Consider the following 24357-nt stretch of genomic DNA (forward strand, 5'->3'; position numbering starts at 1 on the left):
CACTAACTGCACCAGGAGCAGAGAGCGACTTCACCCACAAAACATGCTACAATACAAAAACAACAACAGGCTGAACACCTCCACTAACTGCACCAGGAGCAGAGAGCGACTTCACCCACAAAACATGCTACAATACAAAAACAACAACGGGCTGAACACCTCCACTAACTGCACCAGGAGCAGAGAGCGACTTCACCCACAAAACATGCTACAATACAAAGACAACAACGGGCTGAACACCTCCACTAACTGCACCAGGAGCAGAGAGCGACTTCACCCACAAACATGCTACAATACAAAAACAACACCGGGCTGAACACCTCCACTAACTGCACCAGGAGCAGAGAGCGACTTCACCCACAAAACATGCTACAATACAAAAACAACAACGGGCTGAACACCTCCACTAACTGCACCAGGAGCAGAGAGCGACTTCACCCACAAAACATGCTACAATACAAAAACAACAACGGGCTGAACACCTCCACTAACTGCACCAGGAGCAGAGAGCGACTTCACCCACAAAACATGCTACAATACAAAAACAACAACGGGCTGAACACCTCCACTAACTGCACCAGGAGCAGAGAGCGACTTCACCCACAAAAGACGCTACAATACAAAAACAACAACGGGCTGAACACCTCCACTAACTGCACCAGGAGCAGAGAGCGACTCACCCACAAAACATGCTACAATACAAAAACAACAACGGGCTGAACCCCTCCACTAACTGCACCAGGAGCAGAGAGCGACTTCACCCACAAAACATGCTACAATACAAAAACAACAACGGGCTGAACCCCTCCACTAACTGCACCAGGAGCAGAGAGCGACTTCACCCACAAAACATGCTACAATACAAAAACAACAACGGGCTGAACACCTCCACTAACTGCACCAGGAGCAGAGAGCGACTCACCCACAAAACATGCTACAATACAAAAACAACAACGGGCTGAACACCTCCACTAACTGCACCAGGAGCAGAGAGCGACTCACCCACAAAAGATGCTGCAATACAAAAACAACAACGGGCTGAACACCTCCACTAACTGCACCAGGAGCAGAGAGCGACTCACCCACAAAAGATGCTGCAATACAAAAACAACAACGGGCTGAACACCTCCACTAACTGCACCAGGAGCAGAGAGCAACTTCACCCACAAAACATGCTACAATACAAAAACAACAACGGGCTGAACACCTCCACTAACTGCACCAGGAGCAGAGAGCGACTTCAACCACAAAACATGCTACAATACAAAAACAACAACGGGCTGAACACCTCCACTAACTGCACCAGGAGCAGAGAGCGACTTCACCCACAAAAGATGCTACACTACAAAAACAACAACGGGCTGAACACCTCCACTAACTGCACCAGGAGCAGAGAGCGACTCACCCACAAAAGATGCTACAATACAAAGACAACAACGGGCTGAACACCTCCACTAACTGCACCAGGAGCAGAGAGCGACTTCACCCACAAAACATGCTACAATACAAAAACAACAACGGGCTGAACACCTCCACTAACTGCACCAGGAGCAGAGAGCGACTTCACCCACAAAACATGCTACAATACAAAAACAACAACGGGCTGAACACCTCTACTAACTGCACCAGGAGCAGAGAGCGACTTCACCCACAAAAGATGCTGCAATACAAAAACAACAACGGGCTGAACACCTCCACTAACTGCACCAGGAGCAGAGAGCGACTTCACCCACAAAACATGCTACAATACAAAAACAACAACGGGCTGAACACCTCCACTAACTACACCAGGAGCAGAGAGCGACTTCACCCACAAAACATGCTACAATACAAAAACAACAACGGGCTGAACACCTCCACTAACTGCACCAGGAGCAGAGAGCGACTTCACCCACAAAACATGCTACAATACAAAAACAACAACGGGCTGAACACCTCCACTAACTGCACCAGGAGCAGAGAGCGACTTCACCCACAAAAGATGCTACAATACAAAAACAACAACGGGCTGAACACCTCCACTAACTGCACCAGGAGCAGAGAGCGACTCACCCACAAAAGATGCTGCAATACAAAAACAACAACGGCTGAACACCTCCACTAACTGCACCAGGAGCAGAGAGCAACTCACCCACAAAAGATGCTGCAATACAAAAACAACAACGGGCTGAACACCTCCACTAACTGCACCAGGAGCAGAGAGCGACTTCACCCACAAAACATGCTACAATACAAAAACAACAACGAGCTGAACACCTCCACTAACTGCACCAGGAGCAGAAGAGCGACTCACCCACAAAACATGCTACAATACAAAAACAACAACGGGCTGAACACCTCCACTAACCTGCACCAGGAGCAGAGAGCGACTCACCCACAAAAGATGCTGCAATACAAAAACAACAACGGGCTGAACACCTCCACTAACTGCACCAGGAGCAGAGAGCAACTCACCCACAAAAGATGCTGCAATACAAAAACCAACAACGGGCTGAACACCTCCACTAACTGCACCAGGAGCAGAGAGCAACTCACCCACAAAAGATGCTGCAATACAAAAACAACAACGGGCTGAACACCTCCACTAACTGCACCAGGAGCAGAGAGCAACTCACCCACAAAAGATGCTGCAATACAAAAACAACAACGGGCTGAACACCTCCACTAACTGCACCAGGAGCAGAGAGCGACTTCACCCACAAAAGATGCTACAATACAAAAACAACAACGGGCTGAACACCTCCACTAACTGCACCAGGAGCAGAGAGCAACTCACCCACAAAACATGCTACAATACAAAAACAACAACGGGCTGAACCCCTCCACTAACTGCACCAGGAGCAGAGAGCGACTCACCCACAAAACATGCTACAATACAAAAACAACAACGGGCTGAACACCTCCACTAACTGCACCAGGAGCAGAGAGCGACTCACCCACAAAAGACACTACAATACAAAAACAACAACGGGCTGAACACCTCCACTAACTGCACCAGGAGCAGAGAGCGACTTCACCCACAAAACATGCTACAATACAAAAACAACAACGGGCTGAAACACCTCCACTAACTGCACCAGGAGCAGAGAGCGACTCACCCCACAAAAGACACTACAATACAAAAACAACAACGGGCTGAACACCTCCACTAACTGCACCAGGAGCAGAGAGCGACTTCACCCACAAAACATGCTACAATACAAAAACAACAACGGGCTGAACACCTCCACTAACTGCACCAGGAGCAGAGAGCGACTTCACCCACAAAAGATGCTACAATACAAAAACAACAACGGGCTGAACACCTCCACTAACTGCACCAGGAGCAGAGAGCGACTTCACCCACAAAACATGCTACAATACAAAAACAACAACGGCTGAACACCTCCACTAACTGCACCAGGAGCAGAGAGCGACTTCACCCACAAAAGATGCTACAATACAAAAACAACAACGGGCTGAACACCTCCACTAACTGCACCAGGAGCAGAGAGCGACTTCACCCACAAAACATGCTACAATACAAAAACAACAACGGGCTGAACACCTCCACTAACTGCACCAGGAGCAGAGAGCGACTCACCCACAAAAGACACTACAATACAAAAACAACAACGGGCTGAACACCCTCCACTAACTGCACCAGGAGCAGAGAGCGACTTCACCCACAAAAGATGCTACAATACAAAAACAACAACGGGCTGAACACCTCCACTAACTGCACCAGGAGCAGAGAGCGACTCACCCACAAAAGATGCTGCAATACAAAACACAACAACGGGGCTGAACACCTCCACTAACTGCACCAGGAGCAGAGAGCGACTTCACCCACAAAAGATGCTACAATACAAAAACAACAACGGCTGAACACCTCCACTAACTGCACCAGGAGCAGAGAGCGACTCACCCACAAAACATGCTACAATACAAAAACAACAACGGGCTGAACACCTCCACTAACTGCACCAGGAGCAGAGAGCGACTTCACCCACAAAAGATGCTACAATACAAAAACAACAACGGGCTGAACACCTCCACTAACTGCACCAGGAAGCAGAGAGCGACTTCACCCACAAAAGATGCTACACTACAAAAACAACAACGGGCTGAACACCTCACTCCATAACTGCACCAGGAGCAGAGAGCGACTTCACCCACAAAAGATGCTACAATACAAAAACAACAACGGGCTGAACACCTCCACTAACTGCACCAGGAGCAGAGAGCGACTTCACCCACAAAAGATGCTGCAATACAAAAACAACAACGGGCTGAACACCTCCACTAACTGCACCAGGAGCAGAGAGCGACTTCACCCACAAAAGATGCTACAATACAAAAACAACAACGGCTGAACACCTCCCACTAACTGCACCAGGAGCAGAGAGCGACTTCACCCACAAAAGATGCTACACTACAAAAAACAACAACGGGCTGAACACCTCCACTAACTGCACCAGGAGCAGAGAGCGACTTCACCCACAAAAGATGCTACACTACAAAAACAACAACGGGCTGAACACCTCCACTAACTGCACCAGGAGCAGAGAGCGACTTCACCCACAAAACATGCTACAAAACAAAAACAACAACGGGCTGAACACCTCCACTAACTGCACCAGGAGCAGAGAGCGACTTCACCCACAAAACATGCTACAATACAAAAACAACAACGGGCTGAACACGTCCACTAACTGCACCAGGAGCAGAGAGCGACTTCACCCACAAAAGACGCTACAATACAAAAACAACAACGGGCTGAACACCTCCACTAACTGCACCAGGAGCAGAGAGCGACTTCACCCACAAAACATGCTACAATACAAAAACAACAACGGGCTGAACACCTCCACTAACTGCACCAGGAGCAGAGAGCGACTTCACCCACAAAAGACGCTACAATACAAAAACAACAACGGGCTGAACACCTCCACTAACTGCACCAGGAGCAGAGAGCGACTTCACCCACAAAACATGCTACAATACAAAAACAACAACGGGCTGAACACCTCCACTAACTGCACCAGGAGCAGAGAGCGACTTCACCCACAAAAGACGCTACAATACAAAAACAACAACGGGCTGAACACCTCCACTAACTGCACCAGGAGCAGAGAGCGACTTCACCCACAAAAGACGCTACAATACAAAAACAACAACGGGCTGAACACCTCCACTAACTGCACCAGGAGCAGAGAGCGACTTCACCCACAAAACATGCTACAATACAAAAACAACAACGGGCTGAACACCTCCACTAACTGCACCAGGAGCAGAGAGCCACATCACCCACAAAACATGCTACACTACAAAAACAACAACGGGCTGAACACCTCCACTAACTGCACCAGGAGCAGAGAGCGACTTCACCCACAAAACATGCTACAATACAAAAACAACTACGGGCTGAACACCTCCACTAACTGCACCAGGAGCAGAGAGCGACTTCACCCACAAAACATGCTACAATACAAAAACAACTACGGGCTGAACACCTCCACTAACTGCACCAGGAGCAGAGAGCGACTTCACCCACAAAACATGCTACAATACAAAAACAACACCGGGCTGAACACCTCCATTAACTGCACCAGGAGCAGAGAGCGACTTCACCCACAAAAGATGCTACAATACAAAAACAACAACGGGCTGAACACCTCCACTAACTGCACCAGGAGCAGAGAGCGACTTCACCCACAAAAGATGCTACAATACAAAAACAACAACGGGCTGAACACCTCCACTAACTGCACCAGGAGCAGAGAGCGACTTCACCCAGAAAACATGCTACAATACAAACACAATAACGGGCTGAACACCTCCACCAACTGCACCAGGAGCAGAGAGCGACTTCACCCACAAAAGACGCCACAATACAAACACAACAACGGGCTGAACACCTCCACTAACTGCACCAGGAGCAGAGAGCGACTTCACCCACAAAACATGCTACAATACAAACACAACAACGGGCTGAACACCTCCACCAACTGCACCAGGAGCAGAGAGCGACTTCACCCACAAAAGACGCCACAATACAAACACAACAACGGGCTGAACACCTCCACTAACTGCACCAGGAGCAGAGAGCGACTTCACCCACAAAAGATACTACAATACAAAAACAACAACGGGCTGAACACCTCCACTAACTGCACCAGGAGCAGAGAGCGACTTCACCCACAAAAGATGCTACAATACAAACAACAACGGGCTGAACACCTCCAATAACTGCACCAGGAGCAGAGAGCGACTTCACCCACAAAACATGCTACAATACAAAAACAACAACGGGCTGAACACCTCCACTAACTGCACCAGGAGCAGAGAGCGACTTCACCCAGAAAACATGCTACAATACAAACACAATAACGGGCTGAACACCTCCACTAACTGCACCAGGAGCAGAGAGCGACTTCACCCACAAAAGATACTACAATACAAAAACAACACCGGGCTGAACACCTCCACTAACTGCACCAGGAGCAGAGAGCGACTTCACCCACAAAACATGCTACAATACAAAAACAACAATGGGCTGAACACCTCCACTAACTGCACCAGGAGCAGAGAGCGACTTCACCCACAAAAGATACTACAATACAAAAACAACAACGGGCTGAACACCTCCACTAACTGCACCAGGAACAGAGAGCGACTTCACCCACAAAACATGCTACAATACAAAAACAACAACGGGCTGAACACCTCCACTAACTGCACCAGGAGCAGAGAGCGACTTCACCCACAAAAGACGCCACAATACAAAAATAACAACGGGCTGAACACCTCCACTAACTGCACCAGGAGCAGAGAGCGACTTCACCCACAAAACATGCTACAATACAAACACAACAACGGGCTGAACACCTCCACTAACTGCACCAGGAGCAGAGAGCGACTTCACCCACAAAACATGCTACAATACAAACACAACACCGGGCTGAACACCTCCACTAACTGCACCAGGAGCAGAGAGCGACTTCACCCACAAAACATGCTACAATACAAACACAACAACGGGCTGAACACCTCCACCAACTGCACCAGGAGCAGAGAGCGACTTCACCCACAAAAGACGCCACAATACAAACACAACAACGGGCTGAACACCTCCACCAACTGCACCAGGAGCAGAGAGCGACTTCACCCACAAAACATGCTACAATACAAACACAACACGGGCTGAACAACTCCACTAACTGCACCAGGAGCAGAGAGCGACTTCACCCACAAAACATGCTACAATACAAACACAACAACGGGCTGAACACCTCCACCAACTGCACCAGGAGCAGAGAGCGACTTCACCCACAAAAGACGCCACAATACAAACACAACAACGGGCTGAACACCTCCACTAACTGCACCAGGAGCAGAGAGCGACTTCACCCACAAAAGATACTACAATACAAAAACAACACCGGGCTGAACACCTCCACTAACTGCACCAGGAGCAGAGAGCGACTTCACCCACAAAAGATGCTACAATACAAACAACAACAACGGGCTGAACACCTCCACTAACTGCACCAGGAGCAGAGAGCGACTTCACCCACAAAACATGCTACAATACAAAAATAACACCGGGCTGAACACCTCCACTAACTGCACCAGGAGCAGAGAGCGACTTCACCCACAAAAGATACTACAATACAAAAACAACACCGGGCTGAACACCTCCACTAACTGCACCAGGAGCAGAGAGCGACTTCACCCACAAAACATGCTACAATACAAAAACAACAACGGGCTGAACACCTCCACTAACTGCTCCAGGAGCAGAGAGCGACTTCACCCACAAAACATGCTACAATACAAAAACAACACCGGGCTGAACACCTCCACTAACTGCACCAGGAGCAGAGAGCGACTTCACCCACAAAACATGCTACAATACAAAAACAACACCAGGCTGAACACCTCCACTAACTGCACCAGGAGCAGAGAGCGACTCACCCACAAAAGATGCTACAATACAAAAACAACAACGGGCTGAACACCTCCACTAACTGCACCAGGAGCAGAGAGCGACTCACCCACAAAAGATGCTACAATACAAACACAACAACGGGCTGAACACCTCCACTAACTGCACCAGGAGCAGAGAGCGACTTCACCCACAAAACATGCTACAATACAAAAACAACAACGGGCTGAACACCTCCACTAACTGCACCAGGAGCAGAGAGCGACTCACCCACAAAACATGCTACAATACAAAAACAACAACGGGCTGAACACCTCCACTAACTGCACCAGGAGCAGAGAGCGACTTCACCCACAAAACATGCTACAATACAAAAACAACAACGGGCTGAACACCTCCACTAACTGCACCAGGAGCAGAGAGCGACTCACCCACAAAAGACACTACAATACAAAAACAACAACGGGCTGAACACCTCCACTAACTGCACCAGGAGCAGAGAGCGACTCACCCACAAAAGATACTACAATACAAACACAACAACGGGCTGAACACCTCCACTAACTGCACCAGGAGCAGAGAGCGACTCACCCACAAAAGATGCTACAATACAAAAACAACAACAGGCTGAACACCTCCACTAACTGCACCAGGAGCAGAGAGCGACTTCACCCACAAAACATGCTACAATACAAAAACAACACCGGGCTGAACACCTCCACTAACTGCACCAGGAGCAGAGAGCGACTCACCCACAAAACATGCTACAATACAAACACAACAACGGGCTGAACACCTCCACTAACTGCACCAGGAGCAGAGAGCGACTTCACCCACAAAACATGCTACAATACAAACACAACAACGGGCTGAACACCTCCACCAACTGCACCAGGAGCAGAGAGCGACTTCACCCACAAAAGACGCCACAATACAAACACAACAACGGGCTGAACACCTCCACTAACTGCACCAGGAGCAGAGAGCGACTTCACCCACAAAAGATACTACAATACAAAAACAACAACGGGCTGAACACCTCCACTAACTGCACCAGGAGCAGAGAGCGACTTCACCCACAAAAGATGCTACAATACAAACAACAACGGGCTGAACACCTCCAATAACTGCACCAGGAGCAGAGAGCGACTTCACCCACAAAACATGCTACAATACAAAAACAACAACGGGCTGAACACCTCCACTAACTGCACCAGGAGCAGAGAGCGACTTCACCCAGAAAACATGCTACAATACAAACACAATAACGGGCTGAACACCTCCACTAACTGCACCAGGAGCAGAGAGCGACTTCACCCACAAAAGATACTACAATACAAAAACAACACCGGGCTGAACACCTCCACTAACTGCACCAGGAGCAGAGAGCGACTTCACCCACAAAACATGCTACAATACAAAAACAACAATGGGCTGAACACCTCCACTAACTGCACCAGGAGCAGAGAGCGACTTCACCCACAAAAGATACTACAATACAAAAACAACAACGGGCTGAACACCTCCACTAACTGCACCAGGAACAGAGAGCGACTTCACCCACAAAACATGCTACAATACAAAAACAACAACGGGCTGAACACCTCCACTAACTGCACCAGGAGCAGAGAGCGACTTCACCCACAAAAGACGCCACAATACAAAAATAACAACGGGCTGAACACCTCCACTAACTGCACCAGGAGCAGAGAGCGACTTCACCCACAAAACATGCTACAATACAAACACAACAACGGGCTGAACACCTCCACTAACTGCACCAGGAGCAGAGAGCGACTTCACCCACAAAACATGCTACAATACAAACACAACACCGGGCTGAACACCTCCACTAACTGCACCAGGAGCAGAGAGCGACTTCACCCACAAAACATGCTACAATACAAACACAACAACGGGCTGAACACCTCCACCAACTGCACCAGGAGCAGAGAGCGACTTCACCCACAAAAGACGCCACAATACAAACACAACAACGGGCTGAACACCTCCACCAACTGCACCAGGAGCAGAGAGCGACTTCACCCACAAAACATGCTACAATACAAACACAACACGGGCTGAACAACTCCACTAACTGCACCAGGAGCAGAGAGCGACTTCACCCACAAAACATGCTACAATACAAACACAACAACGGGCTGAACACCTCCACCAACTGCACCAGGAGCAGAGAGCGACTTCACCCACAAAAGACGCCACAATACAAACACAACAACGGGCTGAACACCTCCACTAACTGCACCAGGAGCAGAGAGCGACTTCACCCACAAAAGATACTACAATACAAAAACAACACCGGGCTGAACACCTCCACTAACTGCACCAGGAGCAGAGAGCGACTTCACCCACAAAAGATGCTACAATACAAACAACAACAACGGGCTGAACACCTCCACTAACTGCACCAGGAGCAGAGAGCGACTTCACCCACAAAACATGCTACAATACAAAAATAACACCGGGCTGAACACCTCCACTAACTGCACCAGGAGCAGAGAGCGACTTCACCCACAAAAGATACTACAATACAAAAACAACACCGGGCTGAACACCTCCACTAACTGCACCAGGAGCAGAGAGCGACTTCACCCACAAAACATGCTACAATACAAAAACAACAACGGGCTGAACACCTCCACTAACTGCTCCAGGAGCAGAGAGCGACTTCACCCACAAAACATGCTACAATACAAAAACAACACCGGGCTGAACACCTCCACTAACTGCACCAGGAGCAGAGAGCGACTTCACCCACAAAACATGCTACAATACAAAAACAACACCAGGCTGAACACCTCCACTAACTGCACCAGGAGCAGAGAGCGACTCACCCACAAAAGATGCTACAATACAAAAACAACAACGGGCTGAACACCTCCACTAACTGCACCAGGAGCAGAGAGCGACTCACCCACAAAAGATGCTACAATACAAACACAACAACGGGCTGAACACCTCCACTAACTGCACCAGGAGCAGAGAGCGACTTCACCCACAAAACATGCTACAATACAAAAACAACAACGGGCTGAACACCTCCACTAACTGCACCAGGAGCAGAGAGCGACTCACCCACAAAACATGCTACAATACAAAAACAACAACGGGCTGAACACCTCCACTAACTGCACCAGGAGCAGAGAGCGACTTCACCCACAAAACATGCTACAATACAAAAACAACAACGGGCTGAACACCTCCACTAACTGCACCAGGAGCAGAGAGCGACTCACCCACAAAAGACACTACAATACAAAAACAACAACGGGCTGAACACCTCCACTAACTGCACCAGGAGCAGAGAGCGACTCACCCACAAAAGATACTACAATACAAACACAACAACGGGCTGAACACCTCCACTAACTGCACCAGGAGCAGAGAGCGACTCACCCACAAAAGATGCTACAATACAAAAACAACAACAGGCTGAACACCTCCACTAACTGCACCAGGAGCAGAGAGCGACTTCACCCACAAAACATGCTACAATACAAAAACAACACCGGGCTGAACACCTCCACTAACTGCACCAGGAGCAGAGAGCGACTCACCCACAAAACATGCTACAATACAAACACAACAACGGGCTGAACACCTCCACTAACTGCACCAGGAGCAGAGAGCGACTCACCCACAAAAGATGCTACAATACAAAAACAACAACAGGCTGAACACCTCCACTAACTGCACCAGGAGCAGAGAGCGACTCACCCACAAAAGATGCTACAATACAAAAACAACAACGGGCTGAACACCTCCACTAACTGCACCAGGAGCAGAGAGCGACTCACCCACAAAAGACACTACAATACAAAAACAACAACGGGCTGAACACCTCCACTAACTGCACCAGGAGCAGAGAGCGACTTCACCCACAAAAGATGCTACAATACAAAAACAACAACGGGCTGAACACCTCCACTAACTGCACCAGGAGCAGAGAGCGACTCACCCACAAAAGATGCTACAATACAAAAACAACAACGGGCTGAACACCTCCACTAACTGCACCAGGAGCAGAGAGCGACTTCACCCACAAAAGATGCTACAATACAAAAACAACATGCCTGCATTCCAGCATAACTATCATTAAAGGGAACCCGTCATCCGAAATTTAGCTTGAAACCTAAAAGTGTCCCCCTCTGCAGCTCCTGGGCTGCATTCTAGCAGGTTCCTGTACTTTTTGTGGCCCCTTTTAAACCAAATTAAATACTTTATAAACTTGTACCTTTTGCTATGTAAATTCTGTAAATCGTCCATGGGGGCGGGCTCTCTGCTGACCGTTGCTGTTCCTCCAGCACATTGACGCCCTCCCCCCACGCTCCATATCATCCATCAGGACGTCGCCCACTGCGCCCGAGGTGCCGCCCACGCCAGGATCGCTGGTGACATGTGTCACAAGCACGAGATTATGGGCGGCGCTGTGATTGCATCGCAAGTGCCCGCCCATCATCTCGTGGACGCACTTTCCCCCACTGCCTCCAGAATTCTGCGCAAGCGCTCGCCGGCCAAATGACCTGATGTCACCTCCTTCCCATCTTACCCTGCAGCAGGGCAAGATGGGAAAGAGGTGACGTCGGGTCATCTGGCCAGCAAGCGCTTGCACAGAACGCTGGAGGAAGAGGGGAAAGTGCGGTCACGAGGTTATGGGCGGCACTTGCTTATGACACTCACAGCGCCGCCCATAACCTCGTGCCTGCGCAAAATATCACCAGCGGTCACACGTGCACGCAGTGCACAGTCCCGCTACAGTCGCAGAGCGCATGCACGGGACCACGGGCGGCATCCTGAGATATGAAATTCAGCGTTGGGGGGCGGCGTAAATCTGCTGGAGGAACAGGAACGGTCAGCAGAGAGCCGATTTACAAAATTTACATAGCAAAAGGTACAAGTTTATAAAGTATTTAATTTGGTTTAAAAGGGGCCACAAAAAGTACAGGAACCTGCTAGAATGCAGCCCAGGAGCTGCAGAGGGGGAAACATTTAGGTTTAAAGCAAAATTTCTGATGACAGGTTCCCTTTAAGGGCCCAATGCACTAAGACTCACATATTGCACACCAGTCTTAATGAACGCACCAGAGGAGTGAGTTGCGCCCAATCCATTAAAAGGCGCATACCACTTGATGACCTAAGCGCTTTTACAACTGGCATGGACTGAAATATGAATACGCTGGGTGGGCTTTGCCAATCCCCATCCAAGCTCTGCCCACTGTAACAAAGCTGGCAGGGCCTGGCATAACTCCAAAAAGATGCAAAAATTTTGCTCAACTACAAAAATGTGATAAAATGTCAAGGAAACAGAGGGGGGCTTAAGTACTCAGATTGGTTTAATGTGAAATGTAATATTTGTGGCTCTCTTTTGTCAACCTCGTATTACATAAAAAGAAAAAACAAAAAAATGGGACGTCTGCTAGGTATATAAATTTAGAGTAAACCTAATAGAAATATGTCAAGACAGAAAGGGCGAGTTCACAGTTGATGCCTTCTGTTAGGTAAAACATTTCCCTGTCTGTTTAAAAAAACAATGTTTTACCTCACAGAAAGAATCAGCCGAGATCCCAAGCCATAATGTCTGCACACTGTTTTTTCTTCCTCCCTGGTCCAGGACATGTAATATGATCAGACCATGTTCTTGTACGGTCAGACACGGCCATTACACAGTACATAGCAGGGGCACATACAGTATATAAGATTATTTCAGCAAAGGAACACATCCAATTGTGGGACTTATTCCAAAATCTAGTGAAGAAAGGGAATCTATTAGTAGGATCAACAATCCTAAGCTGTCCAATATTGGCATGCTTGTCAGTAAATGCTGAAAAAATGATATCTTCATATTTGAAATCCAGTGTCTTAAGAAAAATGTAGATTTCTCTGAAATATGTAAAAGATGTTAAGATCTATGGGTCAGACATAGATTTCGCTCAGAATCTGCATAAAAACTTATTTAAAATGAAAGGGGGCATTATTAGTGAGACATGTAATGACTGACGTCTGATCTCAATCACACACACACAGCTCTGCAGTGACAGCAGAAGTTTACTTTGTCTCTCTACAAACATTTTCAGATGCAGTCCTCTCAGCTCATAGACAGCCAGTGTAGGGGAAGCGCAGTCCAGAAAGCTGACAGCTCTGAGACGACAACTGCCGCCATGTTTGTTATATTTGTAATGAGACATGGTTCAGCTAGGCTGTAATGTGCTGGTTATAATCAGGCACAGCTCTGCAGCACAATGAGAAGATAACTGTTGATAAAAGTGTTTGGAAAGAGACAAGGTTCAGCTTTATTGCACTGTTAGGTGAGCTGTGATTATGAGAGCAAAGTGTCAGTCACTACATGTCTCACACTACGATAGTAATGCCCCCTTTCATTTATAAAAATGCTCTGGAGGCAGATTCTCAGGGAGAATTCCATAGCTCTTAATAGCTCATTTACATATAAGAAAAACGTGTATTCCTTTTGAATAAGGGAACGTTCCTACAATCACTGTCTAAGCACCAAAAACACAATCCAAACAGTGGGAATGTGTAAACCACTAAATATAATGTAAACCACTAACAATTTCCTCAGCATAACAATAAATATTAGATAAAATTGTTAAAATACTCAAACATAATAGGATGTATCAAAAACAGAAACCCCTCATGAGGGTAGATATTACATTATGTTGGGAACACCAGGTCAACTAATCAACTATGTGGTATGAATAATAAACTTGGAAATCCATGGGAACAATGTAATTATAGTAAGAATATAACAGTTACCAACTCAAAATGTGCTTATAAGGTTATAGAACATCACAACAAACCACAATAGTCCCATAATAATGCATAGTTTAGCAACAAGGAGATCGGCAGACAGACATGAATGGCATCCCAGCACCCAACGCACGTTTCGCACCTACAGTGCTTCTTCCAGGAGTCAATGTCACAATCACTGTCTGCAGCATTTTTGAACGCAGAGTGTTTTTGCTGCACACAAAATCCTGTGTTGTACAGTACAAGCACAGTGGATGGGATGTATAGAAGTCCCCTGCCTATTATGTTTTTTTCCGCTACGTAAACTGACCTGAGGTGCGGCTTTCCGAGCCAAAGGATGTCAATTTATGATTGCGGAGATGTGAGTATTCGCAGTGGGGAAAACAGTGAAAGTTTGCAGCCCCCAGAACCCCAATTGTGGGCATGGACAGCCTTCTCTTTCGGAAAACACTCACATCTCTGCAGGAGGGATGATACTGTGTCTACAACGCAATGTTTCCGGATTGTGGGTACGCACCCTAAGACATTGGATCGCAAAGTATTTTATTTTGCTTCCTATGACCTGCCTCCACATTCATTCCATTCTAACGAGGATTAAAGTGCCTGGTTATGCCAACCAGAAGGGAATCCCAGGGCTGGACCACTATGGAGTTACACCGGACTTGTAATGCCTTGGTACGTTATATTAAACCTACTTGTCACCTACAATATGAGCAGCCAGCATTTGTGCTGTAGAAATACCCAGATAAGCACCAGTCCACCACAATCTGTCACAATTTCTCTGAAAGTTTGATGACCCAATGGCTCATATGATAAAAGAATTATGGGCACAGGTATAAGCGAGAGGAAAAAGAATGACGTAGAAATTACAAGTATCTCCGACCCACGGCTTTTAGTTGCTACAGAACCAAAACTCTAATCATGTCCTGGGAGAAACACGCAGGGAACTTAGTGTTAAAACGGCAAAAAAGCCACAGGCTGGGAAACAAACTACAGTAATGTGTGAACCATGATCAGAAAGGGCTGAGAAAGCAGAAGATTCTCTACTGTAAGGAGAGGCAGGAGAACAGGACCAAAACCGGAGGAACCGCAGGATAGTATCTGGCTTCAATGGAAACTATACATCCTGTAAAGTATTCTCATTCCAGCAAAACATCTGTGTGCAGCACTGCCTCATCACATCTGTCTGCGAGGGACCTAAGGGCTTTCCTGGGGAGAAGATCTGCCCAATGTAACCAGATTCTCCATATAGGCACATGGGCCACCAAGCCAAAGTAGGAAACCAGAGGTAGCGAGGACCATATTACATGCCCTATCACTAGGTGCCTCTACAATCTCCACCGATCCTACAGGGACCGCAGCTTGCTGGAGTGCTGCATCTCCTTTCATTGAATGATCCCATACGAAAGTTACTTACACAGTCAGATGGCCGAGGCGCCACTATATAGCACTAATAGAGCCAAAGGACCACTATATAGCACTAATACAAGCAAAGGGCCACTATATAGCACTAATAGAGCCAAAGGACCACTATATAGCACAAATACAAGCAAAGGGCCACTATATAGCACTAATAGAGCCAAAGGACCACTATATAGCACTAATAGAGCCAAAGGGCCACTATATAGCACTAATACAAGCAAAGGGACACTATATAGCACTAATACAAGCAAAGGGCCACTATATAGCACTAATACAAGCAAAGGGCCACTATATAGCACTAATAGAGCCAAAGGGCCACTATATAGCACTAATACAAGCAAAGGGCCACTATATAGCACTAATACAAGCAAAGGGCCACTATATAGCACTAATACAAGCAAAGGGCCACTATATAGCACTAATACAAGCAAAGGGCCACTATATAGCACTAATACAAGCAAAGGGCCACTATATAGCACTAATAGAGCCAAAGGGCCACTATATAGCACTAATACAAGCAAAGGGCCACTATATAGCACTAATACAAGCAAAGGGCCACTATATAGCACTAATACAAGCAAAGGGCCACTATATAGCACTAATACAGGGAAAGAGCCACTATATAGCACTAATAGAGCCAAAGGGCCACTATATAGCACTAATAGAGCCAAAGGGCCACTATATAGCACTAATAGAGCCAAAGGGCCACTATATAGCACTAATACAAGCAAAGGGCCACTATATAGCACTAATACAAGCAAAGGGCCACTATATAGCACTAATAGAGCCAAAGGGCCACTATATAGCACTAATACAAGCAAAGGTCCACTATATAGCACTAATACAGGGAAAGAGCCACTATATAGCACTAATACAAGCAAAGGGCCACTATATAGCACTAATACAAGCAAAGGGCCACTATATAGCACTAATACAAGCAAAGGGCCACTATATAGCACTAATACAAGCAAAGGGCCACTATATAGCACTAATACAAGCAAAGGGCCACTATATAGCACTAATACAAGCAAAGGGCCACTATATAGCACTAATACAAGCAAAGGGCCACTATATAGCACTAATAGAGCCAAAGGACCACTATATAGCACTAATAGAGCCAAAGGGCAACTATATAGCACTAATAGAGCCAAAGGGCCACTATATAGCACTAATACAAGCAAAGGGCCACTATATAGCACTAATAGAGCCAAAGGGCAACTATATAGCACTAATAGAGCCAAAGGGCAACTATATAGCACTAATAGAGCCAAAGAGCCACTATATAGCACTAATACAAGCAAAGGGCCACTATATAGCACTAATAGAGCCAAAGAGCCACTATATAGCACTAATACAAGCAAAGGTCCACTATATAGCACTAATACAAGCAAAGGGCCACTATATAGCACTAATAGAGCCAAAGGGCCACTATATAGCACTAATAGAGCCAAAGAGCCACTATATAGCACTAATAGAGCCAAAGAGCCACTATATAGCACTAATAGAGCCAAAGGTCCACTATATAGCACTAATAGAGCCAAAGGGCAACTATATAGCACTAATAGAGCCAAAGGGCAACTATATAGCACTAATAGAGCCAAAGGGCAACTATATAGCACTAATAGAGCCAAAGGGCCACTATATAGCACTAATACAAGCAAAGGGCCACTATATAGCACTAATAGAGCCAAAGGGCAACTATATAGCACTAATAGAGCCAAAGGGCAACTATATAGCACTAATAGAGCCAAAGAGCCACTATATAGCACTAATACAAGCAAAGGGCCACTATATAGCACTAATAGAGCCAAAGAGCCACTATATAGCACTAATACAAGCAAAGGTCCACTATATAGCACTAATACAAGCAAAGGGCCACTATATAGCACTAATAGAGCCAAAGGGCCACTATATAGCACTAATAGAGCCAAAAGGCCACTATATAGCACTAATAGAGCCAAATGGCCACTATATAGCACTAATACAGGGAAAGAGCCACTATATAGCACTAATAGAGCCAAAGAGCCACTATATAGCACTAATAGAGCCAAAGAGCCACTATATAGCACTAATACAAGCAAAGGGCCACTATATAGCACTAATAGAGCCAAAGAGCCACTATATAGCACTAATACAAGCAAAGGTCCACTATATAGCACTAATACAAGCAAAGGGCCACTATATAGCACTAATAGAGCCAAAGAGCCACTATATAGCACTAATACAAGCAAAGGTCCACTATATAGCACTAATACAAGCAAAGGGCCACTATATAGCACTAATAGAGCCAAAGGGCCACTATATAGCACTAATAGAGCCAAAGGGCCACTATATAGCACTAATAGAGCCAAAGAGCCACTATATAGCACTAATAGAGCCAAAGAGCCACTATATAGCACTAATACAAGCAAAGGGCCACTATATAGCACTAACACAAGCAAAGGGCCACTATATAGCACTAATACAAGCAAAGGGCCACTATATAGCACTAATACAAGCAAAGGGCCACTATATAGCACTAATAGAGCCAAAGAGCCACTATATAGCACTAATACAAGCAAAGGGCCACTATATAGCACTAATACAGGGAAAGAGCCACTATATAGCACTAATACAAGCAAAGGGCCACTATATAGCACTAATACAAGCAAAGGGCCACTATATAGCACTAATACAAGCAAAGGGCCACTATATAGCACTAATAGAGCCAAAAGGCCACTATATAGCACTAATAGAGCCAAAGGGCCACTATATAGCACTAATACAAGCAAAGGGCCACTATATAGCACTAATACAAGCAAAGGGCCACTATATAGCACTAATACAAGCAAAGGTCCACTATATAGCACTAATACAAGCAAAGGGCCACTAAATAGCACTAATAGAGCCAAAGGGCCACTATATAGCACTAAGAGCCAAAGGGCCACTATATAGCACTAATAGAGCCAAAGGGCCACTATATAGCACTAATACAAGCAAAGGGCCACTATATAGCACTAATACAAGCAAAGGGCCACTATATAGCACTAATACAATTAAAGGGCCACTATATAGCACTAATAAAGGGAAAGAGCCACTATATAGCACTAATAGAGCCAAAGGGCCACTATATAGCACTAATAGAGCCAAAGGGCCACTATATAGCACTAATAGAGCCAAAGGGCCACTATATAGCACTAATAGAGCCAAAGGGCCACTATATAGCACTAATACAGCCAAAGGGCCACTATATAGCACTAATACAAGCAAAGGGCCACTATATAGCACTAATAGAGCCAAAGGGCCACTATATAGCACTAATACAAGCAAAGGTCCACTATATAGCACTAATACAGGGAAAGAGCCACTATATAGCACTAATACAAGCAAAGGGCCACTATATAGCACTAATACAAGCAAAGGGCCACTATATAGCACTAATACAGGGAAAGGGCATTGTTTATCAAGATCACTGGGAGACCCCTCACCATTCATACAGTGATGACAAGCTATGACACCACTATCTGATGGGAATCCCTGCAGCTTCATTTATGCAACAATCACTCTAGTGATAAAATCATACATGAGAAGGGAGAAGTCTGCAACACTGTACACTGAGGCTCAGCATGTGTACATGTACGAGGGGGTACGGAGGGGTTCTAGGCTCTCTGCACATCAGACACGTACGAGGGGGTACGGAGGGGTTCTAGGCTCTCTGCACATCAGATATGTACAAGGGGGTATGGAGGGGTTCTAGGCTCTCTGCACGTCAGACACGTATGAGGGGGTATGGAGGGGTTCTATGCTCTCTGCACATCAGATATGTACAAGGGGGTATGGAGGGGTTCTAGGCTCTCTGCACGTCAGACACGTACGAGGGGGGTATGGAGGGGTTCTAGGCTCTGTGCACATCAGACACGTACGAGGGAGTACGGAGGGGGTTCTAAGCTCTGTGCACATCAGACACGTACGAGGGAGTACGGAGGGGGTTCTAGGCTCTGTGCACATCAGACACGTACGAGGGAGTACGGAGGGGGTTCTAGGCTCTGTGCACATCAGACACGTACGAGGGAGTACGGAGGGGGTTCTAGGCTCTGTGCACATCAGACACGTACGAGGGAGTACGGAGGGGGTTCTAGGCTCTGTGCACATCAGACACGTACGAGAGAGTACGGAGGGGGTTCTAGGCTCTGTGCACATCAGACACGTACGAGGGGGTATGGAAGGGTTCTAGGCTCTCGGCACGTCAGACACGTATGAGGGGGTATGGAGGGGTTCTATGCTCTCTGCACATCAGATATGTACAAGGGGGTATGGAGGGGTTCTAGGCTCTCTGCACGTCAGACACGTACGAGGGGGGTATGGAGGGGTTCTAGGCTCTGTGCACATCAGACACGTACGAGGGAGTACGGAGGGGGTTCTAAGCTCTGTGCACATCAGACACGTACGAGGGAGTACGGAGGGGGTTCTAGGCTCTGTGCACATCAGACACGTACGAGGGAGTACGGAGGGGGTTCTAGGCTCTGTGCACATCAGACACGTACGAGGGAGTACGGAGGGGGTTCTAGGCTCTGTGCACATCAGACACGTACGAGGGAGTACGGAGGGGGTTCTAAGCTCTGTGCACATCAGACACGTACGAGGGAGTACGGAGGGGGTTCTAGGCTCTGTGCACATCAGACACGTACGAGGGAGTACGGAGGGGGTTCTAGGCTCTGTGCACATCAGACACGTACGAGAGAGTACGGAGGGGGTTCTAGGCTCTGTGCACATCAGACACGTACGAGGGGGTATGGAAGGGTTCTAGGCTCTCGGCACGTCAGACACGTACGAGGGGGTGTGGAGGGGTTCTAGGCTCTGTGTACATCAGGCACGTACAAGGGGGTACGGAGGGGTTCATTTGTTTCTTCACTGGGGCAATAGAGAAGGTATCGTGTAAATACCACACACTATAGACAGCTGCGCTACTCCATACCATCCAAAGACATCTAAACCTGTGGAATGCACAGGCAGGGCAGCTATACCATGGAAGTGTTGTGTGAGACTTGACACAATCACATACCTGCTATATACAGAAGATTGGTCTGTCATCTGAAAGCTAACTGGGCATTTAGTTCATACCCCCAAGATAAAACCTTGTACTCTATGCTGACAGGAGGCTCCGGCCAGTGGCCATTAAGCCTACCAACAGTCTGCTCTGCGCACATGGGCCATTCCTAGCACACGCACTTATGTGGGGATTTCATCCAGATCACTACAACTTTCCTCCACGGCTCTGAGACCATGTAGAGTGCCACATAACCTGATCAGATGACCGTAACATAAGAAGCAGTGGGTAACGGCAATGATACATAACCCCAGTAACCCCTCCCCCCCATAATACTGGGACCCGAGAATGCCACAAACGTTCTCTCAACCTCATGTGGGGTCCCCACCATACACCATGGGTCTAAATAGCATCCCCTCCATACATGCAGGGTTCCCATAACACACGGAGTCCCGTTGTCATCCTCACCATACACAGGGGGTTCTCACTATGCACGCAGAGTCCCCCCCATACACAGGGGGTCCTCACTATGCACGCAGGGTACCCCCATACACAGGGGGTCCTCACTATACACCATGGGTCCAAATAGCATCCACTCCATACATGCAGGGTTCCCATAACACACGGAGTCCCGTTGTCATCCTCACCATACACAGGGGGTCCTCACTATATACACGCAGGGCACCCCCCCATACACAGGGGGTCCTCACTATATACACGCAGGGCACCCCCCCATACACAGGGGGTCCTCACTATATACACGCAGGGCACCCCCCCATACACAGGGGGTCCTCACTATATACACGCAGGGCACCCCCCCATACACAGGGGGTCCTCACTATATACACGCAGGGCACCCCCCCATACACAGGGGGTCCTCACTATATACACGCAGGGCACCCCCCCATACACAGGGGGTCCTCACTATATACACGCAGGGCACCCCCCCATACACAGGGGGTCCTCACTATATACACGCAGGGCACCCCCCCATACACAGGGGGTCCTCACTATATACACGCAGGGCACCCCCCCATACACAGGGGGTCCTCACTATATACACGCAGGGCACCCCCCCATACACAGGGGGTCCTCACTATATACACGCAGGGCACCCCCCCATACACAGGGGGTCCTCACTATATACACGCAGGGCACCCCCCCATACACAGGGGGTCCTCACTATATACACGCAGGGCACCCCCCCATACACAGGGGGTCCTCACTATATACACGCAGGGCACCCCCCCATACACAGGGGGTCCTCACTATATACACGCAGGGCACCCCCCCATACACAGGGGGTCCTCACTATATACACGCAGGGCACCCCCCCATACACAGGGGGTCCTCACTATATACACGCAGGGCACCCCCCCCATACACAGGGGGTCCTCACTATATACACGCAGGGCACCCCCCCATACACAGGGGGTCCTCACTATATACACGCAGGGCACCCCCCCATACACAGGGGGTCCTCACTATATACACGCAGGGCACCCCCCCATACACAGGGGGTCCTCACTATATACACGCAGGGCACCCCCCCATACACAGGGGGTCCTCACTATATACACGCAGGGCACCCCCCCATACACAGGGGGTCCTCACTATATACACGCAGGGCACCCCCCCATACACAGGGGGTCCTCACTATATACACGCAGGGCACCCCCCCATACACAGCGGGTCCTCACTATATACACGCAGGCCACCCCCCCATACACAGGGGGTCCTCACTATATACACGCAGGGCACCCCCCCATACACAGGGGGTCCTCACTATATACACGCAGGGCACCCCCCATACACAGGGGGTCCTCACTATATACACGCAGGGCACCCCCCCATACACAGGGGGTCCTCCCTATACACGCAGGGTCCCTCCATACACAGAGGGTTCTCACTATACACGCAGGGTCCCCACCATACACAGGGGGTCCTCCCTATACACGCAGGGTCCCCACCATACACAGGGGGTCCTCCCTATACACGCAGAGTCCCCACCATACACAGGGGGTCCTCCCTATACACGCAGAGTCCCCACCATACACAGGGGGTCCTCCCTATACACGCAGAGTCCCCACCATACACAGGGGGTCCTCCCTATACACGCAGAGTCCCCACCATACACAGGGGGTCCTCCCTATACACGCAGGGCACCCCCCCCCATACAAAGGGGTCCTCCCTATACACGCAGGGCACCCCCCCCCATACAGAGGGGCTGCTGTCACTGGCTGGCACCTGGGGTACAGCTGCACTGTGCTTCTCTCGGGATCGATTTACGGCTGGGAAGGAAAACATTGTCGCCCACACAACAGTTAACCCCTTCCCCGCCCGGCCCCGGAGCAGGCTCGTCAGCACAGCCGGATAATAGCTCCTCACAGATCATTAGCCGCGGCACACACAAACAATGGAAAGTGGCAAGTGCGGCCAGTGGGTCAGGCCAGCTCCAGTGGCTCCGGCGGGCACAGCCTCGGGGCACTCACCCAGAACACTATGTTGAAGCCGAACAAGAAATACTTGACGCAGCAGCTGACTTCGGGTCCCTTGAAATGCTGGTGTTTGCCAGACATGGCTTGTACCGCCGGCCGGGATCACGCACGGGGAGCGCTAGTCACGAATGCAGGGGAGGCTGGCAGTGCTCGGGGAAGGTGCGGTGGTGGAGGAGGGCTTCGCGCTGGCATCGGAGCGCAGGGCAGCGGCTATTGTTCCGGCGCTTCCTGGAGTCCCGGGCACGGGATGGCCATGGCTGCTGCTGCCGCCTCGTCCTGCTGGATGCGGTGACCGCACGGCTCCTCCCACGCGGGGGCGGGGCTGTCATTGTTGTGCTGAGCAGCGCCACCTCGTGCTGTGGATGCGGTATGACAGCGCTCACCTGTGCCGGAGCCTGCGGTGCCGGGCGGATCTCCTCACATTCCGGCACTGTATGTGCAGTGTACAGAGGATGGATAGCGTCTGCGCCAAACACTCGGTGCACAGAGCCCCAGACAGGAAGAAGCCAGTGTAGCGCTGTCTGCCATACATGGTACATGATATAGGCCACTGGTGGCCACAGAAGAAAGATGGCCCCTGTGCGAGGACAGTAATTGGGCCCTTTGCAGCCCAATAGCTCATGATACTGTACAATTATATCTGGCTGCTTTCACACATCTGGTTTCAGGCACAATCCGGCGAATACCGGATAAAC

At 48.5% G+C, this 24357-nt stretch overlaps 1 protein-coding gene across 1 annotated transcript in view; it reads right to left on the reverse strand.

Annotated features, from left to right (window-relative positions):
- Positions 1–23974, reverse strand: part of TSPAN17 (tetraspanin 17) — a 111848-nt gene extending 87874 nt beyond the window's left edge. The window contains exon 1 of the mRNA XM_075344654.1: positions 23657–23974. Within this exon, the coding sequence (XP_075200769.1) occupies positions 23657–23743 (87 nt within the window). The 5' untranslated portion in view covers positions 23744–23974. The remainder of the gene's footprint in view (positions 1–23656) is intronic.
- Between the last annotated feature and the right edge of the window lie 383 nt (positions 23975–24357).

The sequence above is a fragment of the Anomaloglossus baeobatrachus genome, chromosome 4, assembly GCF_048569485.1.
Source record: "Anomaloglossus baeobatrachus isolate aAnoBae1 chromosome 4, aAnoBae1.hap1, whole genome shotgun sequence".
NCBI lineage: Eukaryota > Metazoa > Chordata > Amphibia > Anura > Aromobatidae > Anomaloglossus > Anomaloglossus baeobatrachus.